At 40.5% G+C, this 11,608-nt stretch overlaps 1 protein-coding gene across 16 annotated transcripts in view; it reads right to left on the bottom strand.

Annotated features, from left to right (window-relative positions):
* Positions 1-11,608, bottom strand: part of Ptk2 (protein tyrosine kinase 2) — a 203,730-nt gene that overhangs the window by 120,373 nt on the left and 71,749 nt on the right. For all 16 annotated transcript variants that reach the window (XM_021216199.2, XM_029548063.1, XM_021216196.2 and 13 more), the window contains one exon: positions 2,584-2,750. In XM_021216199.2, the coding sequence (XP_021071858.1) occupies positions 2,584-2,750 (167 nt within the window). The remainder of the gene's footprint in view (positions 1-2,583; positions 2,751-11,608) is intronic.

Below are 11,608 nucleotides of genomic sequence, written 5' to 3' on the forward strand. Positions count from 1 at the left end.
GCAAGCCAGTGGCAGCAAGCCAGTAAAGAACATCCCTCCATGGCTTCTGCATCAGCTCCTGCTTTCTGACCTGCTTGAGTTCCAGTCCTGACTTCCTTTAGTGATGAACAGCAATGTGAAAGTGTAAGCTGATTAAACCTTTTCCTCCCCAATTTCCTTCTTGGTCATGATGTTTTGTCCAGGAATAGAAACCCTAACCAAGACAGATGGCAACAACTTTTAGATCAAATACAAAAAATCTGAATGTAAGAATGACGATGAAATGAGCTCACTTTCATTATTGTAATAGTTTGGTTGCTACCAGAACACTATCATATTATTTTCCCTCCTGCTTATATTATCAATACATCACCTTACTCTATTTTCATTAAAGTATTTTTTACTCTAGACTAATGAGATCCCATGCACAACCAGAGCCAGAAACAGTGATGAATGTGAAAGTTCCTGAACAAGAAAGGTGAACACACAGACACTAGTGGTGACACAGGTGAGCACTCACACGAAACAAAAGCAGTAAGTGCACTGGAAAAGAGCAGAAGACTCAGACCCTTAGGCATCACACTTGATGTGTTACGCAAGCCACTAGAAAGCTGGAGGCTCAAATGGGGCAAGGGAAAAGTCATGAAGGTTTTTTTGTAAAAGCAGAGGAGGGAACAGAACTGAGGAAGTCGGAAAGAATGGAGGGCTAGTTTATTCAACAACTACCAAAAGCATCATGAGAAAAGACTCAGATCCCAATTTAGGTTGACAAAAGAACTTTCAAATTACACTTCAGAGTTTAGTGGAAGCTGAAACCTGAGAGGTACGAATGCCATCAGAGAAGGAAAGCAGCAGATGGAGCCAGACTACATAAGAGACAAAAGCTCTGGAGCTGGCCCTCCGTATAGAAAACCTACAGAACATTTCTGAGCAGAAATGACTCAAACACTGCAACTGGACACTCAGGATCTCCCAGCACTGCCTTGGAAAGACCCTTGACCCACTACTCCCCACCCCACCGTCCCTGCTCTTCTCTGTCCAACATCTTTAGGCATTTTGCACAGATGACTGAGTAGTTTGCTTGCTAGTTTCTCTGTACCCCATCCAAGGATATGTGAAGATGTAATGGGAAGCACAGGCACAAGCATACACAAATACCCAGCACACGTATATATCACATTAGAGAGCGGGAGGGAAGAAGAGAGAGGTTATAACATTTTTACATCCTTCATGCATATGTTCCTGCTTCCTCTGGTCATCTCTGCAATGTCTTCAGCAATATTCAACTCCACATTCATGGATTACTTATTTTTCAAACATCGAATTCTGTTTTAGCAATAATAATCCCTACTCTATTTAAGATAAAATAAATTGGCTTAAAAGAACATAAAAACTGATGTTGAAAAGAGTAATATTCCTTGAGCATAAATAACTGAGCAGAAAATTAATAGGTATTAACCAGGAGAATGAACTTTCCCTCTAAGGTGTGTATGCGAAATAAGAATGTAACCTAACTGCAGCAAGCAGAAACCTGTAGTTATTTTTATTTGACATTTAGATATTTAAATTTTAAACATTAAATGGTCTGATTAAGTGTTTAGAAGTCAAATTTCTCTTCCCTGCCAGCTGCTATAAACCAATCTAATTATACTCTCCAGAAATAGCTTGTTCACCCCAGTGATTTGACAAATTTAAAAACACAACTATATTCTCTGATGAACTACCCAACTGACACAAAACTGTATGCATTCATTCTTCATCTAACCAAGCTAGCTTTCAGTGTTGACCAGGGTCTTTGTTTCGGCTACTGACCTTCTTGAGTGCATGCCTCAGGGTACAACATGGAAGAAGTCCACCTTTTATAGATAGATTCCTCTCAAAACTTAGTATTTTAGGTTTAAGATTTTCCAGTGAGAATTCACTCACTCATAAAAATTAATAGATATTAACCAGGAAAGGACAAAAGACTGAGAATATTTTATTTATTTATTAATTAATTATTTGTTTATTTTGGTTTTTTTCAAGACAGTTTCTCAGTATAGCCCAGGCTGCACTGGAACTCACTCTGTAGACCGGGCTAGCCTCAAACTCACAGAGAGATCTACCTGCCTCCTAGTGCTAGGATTAAAGGCATGCACCACTATTGCACTGCTGGGAAATCTTTTGAATCCCCTTAAAATAACTTCAGTTACATCCCTATGAGCAGGGATCACTAGAGCTCACTCCCATAGCCATCCTATGTATGAACAAATGTGCACCATTTCTTTCAGGTGCCCACGGATAAGGCCATTGGCTTTGCTCCCCTCCTAGACCAGTCAACACTGGCTCATAAAGCAGCAATATCACTTAGAGCAGAAGTGCAAACAAAGCAGACAGCACTGAGAACAACTGAGATCAACAAAGACCATGAGAGAAAACGAGAAATGGAAAGAGAAACACGTTTAACTAGGTGTTCTAAATGGATCACTACAAGCCAATTTCCTATACATAGAAGTAGTAATTACAAGCAGTATAAACGCTGACATACACATTCATCCTCTTGCACATATTTTTAACACACAAAATAATCCAGCATAGTCATGCTGTGGTAGATTAGAATCTTACTTCCACTCCTCTGGTGGGTGGGCGAGTTCATATTTCTCCCTCACACTGGAGACACCCATGTCCACGTGCAGCCAGTGCACCTCCTCCGATCGCAGGTGACTGAGGCGAAATCCATAGCAGGCCACGTGCTTTACTTTGTGACTGTCCACTATCTTCTGAATGATGCCCTAGAACATACCCCACAGAAATGATGGTTACAGACCAAAAAACTCTAGTTAGTTATGGGAAATGCTTTTCTATTTTACTTTTATTTCATGTGCACTGGTGTTTTGCCTGACCGTCTGTCTGTGTAAGGCTGTCACATACTCTAGACATATTCTAGAACTGGAATTACAGACAGCCACGAGCTACCATGTGAGTGTGGGGAACAGAACCCAGGTCCTCTGGATGAGCAATCTCTCCAGTCGTTGTGGGAAATCTTAATAAGTACAACACATAAGCAAAATGTTAATCTCATATAAAAATTACTGTTTCTCATGCAACAATAGTTTTATGAATAAGGAAAAACTTTGTGCAGGGGGAGGAAACAAAAAAAGATTCTCTATTCAACTGTTTATTGATAAACAAGGCAATATTTCAGCAACTCCACTTTTACATATCTCAATCCTGTCAGAGCAGACCAGCCCTGTCAAGTTCTACTTTCTGAGACAGTATCTTCTGAAAGACCAAGCTATAACATCAATACCTTTAAAACAAAACAAAACAAAAACTATGAGATGTTCTGTAAATCAGTCATAACTAGTTTGCTCTTTTGTATAGATTAGAATGTGGCAATTTTAAATGCCTCCAAACCTACTGCTCTAACACTTACTATGCTGAGTTCAAGAGACAGTTGCCTTCAAATACATCAACAAGGAATAAGAAGTTTCTCCTGGGGATATGAGGATGGCCATCTCTTTCTCACCTGCCTCTAAGAGAAAGCCCCTCCCCAAAAGTCAAATGTATAAGCTGTGTAGAAATCAGATTGACTTATATGCTGCACTTTGTGTGCAGGACATACAAAACACAGTGTACTGTACTGTCTCTTTAGTGATGAAGATGAAGGAAAGTGAGCGATCTTCTCTCTCTCTCTCTCTCTCTCTCTCTCTCTCTCTCTCTCTCTCTCTCTCTCTCTCTCAAATTTTCAAGACAGGGTTTCTCTATATAACCCTGGATGTCTTAGAACTTACTCTGTAAAACCAGGCTGGTCTCAAACTTACAGAGATCCACCTGCTCCTGCTTCCTAAATGCTGGGGAAAAAAACTTTCTAAAGGAACCTGACATCACCATTAATATCAACAAAAGAAAATACTAGTTTTTAAAACTCAGCAATATGGCTCAGAAAATAAGAACATTTGCTGTTCTTGCAAAGAACCTCGGTTTGGTTCCCAGCAAGGCCTATAATTGTCTATAATTCTGGTTTCAAGGACTGATGCCTCTTCAGGTACTACAGGTATATGATACAGATAGATAGATAGATAGATAGATAGATAGATAGATAGATAGATAGATAGATAGATAGATAGATAGATAGATAGATAAAACACGCACACATTTACAAATTTCTTTTCTAATTTAGCAACTAATTTAAAGCTTTATACTTATTGAGGAATTTTTTATTATGGTCTAGTGCTATTAATAATACAATAAAAATATTCTCAACTATCTTAGTCACCATATTATTGCTCTGAAGAGAAACCATAACCAAGGCAACTCTTGATAAAAAAAAAAAAAAAAGCATTTAACTGGGGGCTTGCTTTCAGTTTTGTTTAGTCCATTATCACCACTGAGGAATGCAGGTAGGTGCTACTGCTCAGCAGAAGAAAGACTCTGGGCCTGAAATGGGCTTCTGAAACCTCAAAGCCCATCCCCAATGACTCATTTCTTCCAATAAGGCCACACTTCTTAGTCCTTCTAATCCTTTCAAATAGTGTCACTCTTTAGTGACTAAACATTCAAATATATGAGCCTATGGGGGCCATTCTTATTCAAACTACCACATCAACGTTCTATTTTAAATCTGATGTGTGCATGCATTGGTGTGTATGTGTACACATATGTGTATACAGAGGCAAGAGAAGGATGCTGAGGATCTTTCTATGTTGTTCCCCACCTTATTCCTTTAAGATCAGATCTCTCACTAAACTGAAAGCTCACTATTTTAACTACATTAGTTAGCAAGAGAGGTCCTGGGAGATATCTGCCTTTCTCTCCGGCTGCTATATTCTCCTAGCACTTTAGTTACAGATACCATCAGCTATGCCTAGCTTTTAGCATGGATATTAGGGACTTGAACTCAGGTCCTCATGCTTGCACTGCTACCCACTGGGTCATCTCCCAGATCTTTAACCTTCTCTACTTAAGACAAAAAAAGAAACAGAAAAAAAGAAAAGAAAAGGTACCATTAAAAAATGGTTAAAAGTGGGCTAGAGAAATAGCTCAGCATTTAAGAGCACTAACTGCTCTTCAAGAGGTCCTAAGTTCAATTCCCAGCAACAACATGGTAGCTCACAGCCATCTGTAATGGGCTCCAATGCCCTCTTCTTGTGTCTGAAGACAGTGACAGTTTACCCACATACATAAAATAAATAAATAAATAAATCTTTTTTTTTTTTTTTAAAGAAATGGTTATAGGTACAGTGAAGAAGTATGTGCTGTTCTGTGCCATAGCAACTGTGCAAGGCATGCTCTGAGACTCAGGTGGATGAATCAGTCAGTCAGCTAGCTTCCTTTCAGACCTCTCAGAACTGAATGGGAGGTCATGAATGATCAATACAAGGAGTGACAGAGGGGTATGGAATAGAGACAAGAAGTATTAGACATGGTACCAGAAGAAACAAACAAAATATCAAGAGTTATGGACCGCAGGAACCCAAGACAGGTTCATAAGGAAGATAGATTCTCATCAAGATAGAAAGAATGTCTTCAGTCTGCAGACCTCTGTGGAACTAGTGCAACACCTGGAAAACTCCACAGGACTAACTACATTCCATACATACAAGGTTACCCTGACACAGAGGGCCAGTCAGCCCCAAGTTACAATTTTAAATCCTGTGTACTGAATGGGGTTTTCCAATAGGAAAGGAAAGGAATATAGACTAACCTTAGTGAATTTCTTAAACCAAAGGCCACTTGTATATCTCCTCCTAACAAACCCACAAGTCCTTCCATTGCAAGAAGCTGATGCTCTTAAGTTCCCAAAGGCACTCATGTCTAACTCTGCTAATTCTATACCAGTGTATGTATACCAACATTACTCACCCCACAATATCACAAGTGCCACATCACCTCCTTGCAGCTCAATCACACAAGCATGTTGTCTCTTGTTAAGTCATACACTCCATGCATCAACCCAGCTATAATCACACTTTTATGCTCACCTAGTATGTCCTTCCTTAGCTCATCTGTTAGATGTTAGGCCCTGCAAAGCACAAATTACTCCTTACACTAGTATTTATACCATTAACACACCCATTCCAATGGGTGCTGTCCCCAATGTCCCTGTTAAAGGGTCACCTTCATATCCTTGCAACTCATGGGCACTTACAGGAGTCCACCTATAGCATATCAGGCAAAGTGAGAAGCTTAGCCCAACTTAATAATGAGCAATGGGGAAAAGTAGGCTTCTATCTAGTCTTGGTGGTTTATGGACCAGAAAATGAATATAGCCCCATTTGGTCGTGTTGCCTAAAGAAACCCAAAAGGACCTCAGTCTGTGTTACAGTAACAAAGTGTCCCACACTACAGCCTCTTGACAAACCATAGAGGCTCACTCTCCAGGAATCAGTCAGAACAGCAGGCATACAGAGATTTCACTGTTTTGCACCCTTTTGCTTTTTCATCACACTTCTATACATGCCCCATCATTTTCTTCACTCTACAAATTGTTTACCCTCTGGGTAGCAAGTGACACAGTGAATACATAAGTCACAAGTTCCTAACTGTGCTACTAACAATGTATACTCAGTAACCCAATGAGTAAATCTGAAATCCCAAAAAATACTTTGGCCCTGAGGACTCCAGTACTGTTGACAATTGCTTATTGAAGAACATTTTTGTGCAATGATATATTCAGTTGCTGATTTCTGTGCCCAGATACTTAGTTACAGTCTGGACAATTGTACTGTCAAGATTATTCAACCATCTTCTGTATCTATGTTGAATAAAGTATTTCTCCCCTCCCCCCAATCATCTCTGATTGGCTAATAAAGAGCTGACCACCCTATGACTGGGCAGAAAAGGCAGGACTTCCAATCCTAGGGGAGGGCCCCAAAGTGAGAGAAAAAGGAAGAAAAGAGGTGCCCATGAGGCAAAATGTCCAGGAGGAATCAAAGGGCAGGGTGCCAAGGGATTTACCATGAGAACACACATGGAGGCAGAGCAAGACTCAGGCTGCAAGTTACACAGGGCTTGTGGCTGGGAAGTAGATAGCTTAGAGGGTTAGAATACATGAATATCTGCCCACTGACTGTGCTGAAAGATTGTTAATAAAATTAATAGGTCTTGTGTCGATTATTTGGGCACTAGAATGGAAACAGATATGGCATTCATCCTTAAATACAGCGTACAACTGCTTGGCAAGTAATGTGTTCTCAAAACACTGCACTGTTGCTCTGCAATGCTCCCATCAACTCCCCAACACACATAAATACAGACAAAAAATTTCTGGAACACAGGAATTTTGAAGAGTGGTTTTATGAATATGCCACTGAAATTAGCTGAAATCAACTTTTAACTTCTTAGCTTTATATACCTTTAACCATCTATGAAACATAAGGCCTTGCTTGGCTACTCTGAAACCTCCATTTTCCTCTTTATGCCAGGTTTCAAAACTAGGAGTTTTCTGGACTAAATCCTCATAATAGATACCCTTGGAAAGGAGTATTTAAGGATGAAAACAGGGCAATGCTCATGACAAAACTTTAGCACTGGGTGCATGCAGTCACTCACTACTAATGGGTTGCCGTAGGTGAAAGCAGAATATAGAGATGCAAAACAGTACTCACTGAACATTTTTCTAGTTGCTGTCGTTCATGGTATACCACCAGCACAGGACAAAGGTAGCCCACTGAAACCAAACACCTTGTAAAGTACAACAAATGATACACTAATAAAATGAACCAATCAACTCCTCACACAGGATGAACTGCCTTTCATTCTACCTTAATAACACATAATCTTACGATGGTTGTTAATGTGAAGAACAAAGCTAAAAATAGAAACTACTACCATGTGCATACTGTCATAACTGGCATCTCCCTAATTATATGTTAGTGACAAGGTTCTCACCCTCTCTCTCTCATTTTTTTTCCCCTTTATGGTCTTGTCTGGTCTGATGTACTTGCTAATCTTTTATGTATAAGACTGCTAGAAGTAAGTGATGACATCCTCTTTCTGCATGCTCACTTTTTGCTGGATATCAATCAGCTCACTGAATCCACAGCACTCATTCACAATGTGTATTATTAGGAACATGGTGAGCGATAATGTCAAGTGAAAGGCATAACACATGCAAACAAACATTAGCTACGGTGTGGGAAAGGCTTCCCTATCTTCTCATGCTTATTTTCTAGGTTCCTTACTAGAGAAACTACCAAAAGCCCCTATTAACACTGTTCACAGTAATCTATTTCTAAGATGGGTAGTGATCTCACCTCACTGTGTTTCTCTTGCCTTCCTTCCCTATCTCACTCACTCTAACTATCCCAAAATAAGGGTGCAGAGCTTCAGAATTCTTGACACCTGGCCCAGAAGTTTATCTAAAACTCCCTCTAATACAAAGAACTTTATCTCTGGATGGCCTACAGCAACTGTTGATGGCACTATAACAGATCACCACAAATGTAAAGACGTAAATGACACATATGTATTATGTTTGGGGTTTGGAGAGCACAAGTCCGAAAGAGTCCTGTTGAGCCAACTTCAGGTACTTGCATTTAAGTCCCCAACTCACTGGGGCTTAGAATGAGGATCATCTTTAGAAACTAGCCTTGTGTTGGCCAGAATCTCCCTCTTGTGCATATTTTACATACCAAAGCAGACCTGGCCTGTAGAGTCTCAAAGCATCCCTCAATTCCTAACTGGCATACCCTACCCCAACCCTGAACTTTCCAGTCCAGGGCCTTATCTGTCATTCCCCCAGAGGCTCTTTGATATAGAACCCAGACATTTTGGTTTCTCTTTCTCTCTCTCTGTCCCCACTCCCCCACCTCTGTGCACACTTTTTTTCTTTCTTTCTCTTCCCCCTCTCTTCTTTCCCATGGCAACTTCCCTGACCTCCTTCCTTGTGACCAGACCACAGTGATAAAGATTTCCCTTTCTTCATGATCTGCCACCTCATACTCTACTCAGCACAACTTTTCTTCTACGGTCTTCTTTTTTTGTTCTTTTGGTTTGTTTTTTGAGACAGGTTTTCTCTGTGTGGCCTCAGCTGTCCTGGAACCTGCTGTTGATAAGGTAGGCCTGGAACTCAGAGATGTACTTGCCTTTGCTAGACTTAAAGATGTGTGCCACCAACGCTAGCCTACTTTGTTCTTAATACTTTCTTTCTCCTCTCTCTCTCTCTCTCTCTCTCTCTCTCTCTCTCTCTCTCTCTCTCTCTCGTATTTTTTTAATATACAAATGCTCTGTCTGCATGTACACTTACATAGAGGGCATCAGGACCCATTACAGATGGTTGTGAACCATGTTGGCTCACCCTGCTGGGAACTGAACGCAGAACCTCTCTGGAAGAGCAGCCAATGTTCTTAAGCTCTGACTGTCTCACCCGCCCTTTCACCTTTTTTTCTAGAAAAAAAGTCCAAAGTCTAGGACATGTGGAATCTTTTCTAATTCCCAAATTATTTGGACTCACAGTAGTCAGCATTCAAGAACCATCACCAAAAAACAAAAAAAGAAAACAGAACCATCACATCTTGAACACACACCCACCTGCTCTTCTAACAACAACAAAAATATGCAGTTCTGACTGGTGAAGTATCAGAGATGATTTCCAGCAAACACTGCAAACCTTGGACTGCTCTCAGAATCTCTTCAAGGTCTGTGGCAGAATTCAGGGGACTGGACCCAAAGTCCCTCTCCCTCTGGAGCCATTATTTTTAACACAGCACAACTGTTCACAGAACCATTACTTATATTCTCTTTCATATTCTCTCTTGGAGCCAAAGAAATGGCTCAGAGGTTAAGAGCACTGACTGCTCTTCCAGAGGTCCTGAGTTCAATTCCCAGCAACCACATGGTGGCTCACAACCATCTGGAATGGGATCTGATGCCTTCTTACGGTGTCTGAAGACAGCTACTGTTTTCTTCCTCTCCCTCCCCCTCCCCCTCCCCCTTCCTCTCTCCCTATACATATACACCCCCACACCCACACACCTCTAGCCAATGAAGTGTTTTCCCATTCTAATAAGAATGCAGTCACTGCTGCCTCCAGGGTGTGGTGGCGCACACCTTTAATCCCAGCACTCGGGAGGCAGAGGCAGGCGGATTTCTGAGTTCGAGGCCAGCCTGGTCTACAAAGTGAGTTCCAGAACAGCCAGGGCTATACAGAGAAACCCTGTCTCGAAAAACCAAAAAAAAAGAAAAAAAGAAAAAGAAAAATGCAGTCACCAAGTGCTATGATCTAATGTTACTCTTTCCAACAAGAAGGAGACAGTCTTAATTTGGCAAACTGTATGAACTTACTTATAATTACAGGTTCAAATAATACTAGTCAAGCATGTTGAACCCCAAATGTGATCAATGCAGTTACAAAAGTTTCATGTATCAGTTAAAAGTTTAACATGCTTTGAAGGTGGCAAGAACAAAACTCAATGACTAAACTGGCTGTTTTCTCATCAGGCTTTACTCCCACAGCAAACATGAGCTAGGAGAGGAAAGAAGCCTCTTTCAGGAAGACCCAGTGTGCTTAGGTACAAAGCAGCCAATGTCATCTTATCTTTGTACTAGAAAAGAAGTTCCTTTTTAATCTAGAGACAAAAGTGATAGCCACTCAAAGTCCTCTAAAGAAGTGCAGGTGCCTGCAGAAGTTAGAAGAAGGTGATGGATCCAGTAGCTAGAGTTACATGTTATTGTAAGCCAGAGCTGTATACACTCTGTTTGGCCCTAGGTTCTTTGATTTTATTTATGTATACTATGAAATATTTATGAGTGTTTGTGGGCATGTATGTACAGGTAAGTGCCCATGGAAGCCAGAAGAGGGCACTGGAATCTCAGAAGCTTCTGAAGAATGGCAAGCTCTCTTCACCAGTGAAGCTCCTCTGTAGCCCTGTTCTTTGCATTCTGAAACCAGACACAAACCAGACTCTTCTTCCCTACCTATGAAAGTCATAGATGCCATCATCGACTGGAAAGCAGTTTCATCTACATTAAAAAGTCTTATTTAGCACAGCAACCTAGCTAGGTCTTCTAGATAGTATACTATAGCTTCTAGGCCAGTTGTTGTTGCTTCACCAATCCTTCACATTAACAGAAATTCTACTTTCTTTAAACATTATGAACCAACCTCTGCTGTTTGAAAACTGCTCTAAAGTGGCAGTTTCTCTTCTCTCAACTTTCACAGAACCTGGATTGAGCTTTGTCTTGAGGGACTATTATGGCTTATTTGATCTTCTATCCAAGACATTAGAATTCCCTCTTTATTAGCAATAAAGCTGCATCACTGTCTTATCACTCTTGTGTTAACTGGAATTAGGCTTTTTATCTCTTAGAATTTCCCTTTGTATTTACAACATAGCACTGTCTGCTTTTTGTACTGTGTTGGCTTTCTATATGCCCTCCTCACAAATGGCTTAACCCATTTCTAGCTTTGGGTTATAAATGCAAGTCTTCATTTCACTTGTACCACTAAAGGATGAGTAGTATAATTTCAGCAGTATTACATTTCAGGGAATGGGAACCCAGAGAAGAGAGGTAGTATGAAAGAAGATAGCACATACACATAACTATTAAGTTTGCTTTCTTATCCAGGTTTGGCTCATGGATCCCTAAAACCATTTAGACAAACATCAAAGATCAGCAGAATCCATCACAGCACATAAAATAGCGG

The sequence above is a fragment of the Mus pahari genome, chromosome 17, assembly GCF_900095145.1.
Source record: "Mus pahari chromosome 17, PAHARI_EIJ_v1.1, whole genome shotgun sequence".
Lineage (NCBI taxonomy): Eukaryota > Metazoa > Chordata > Mammalia > Rodentia > Muridae > Mus > Mus pahari.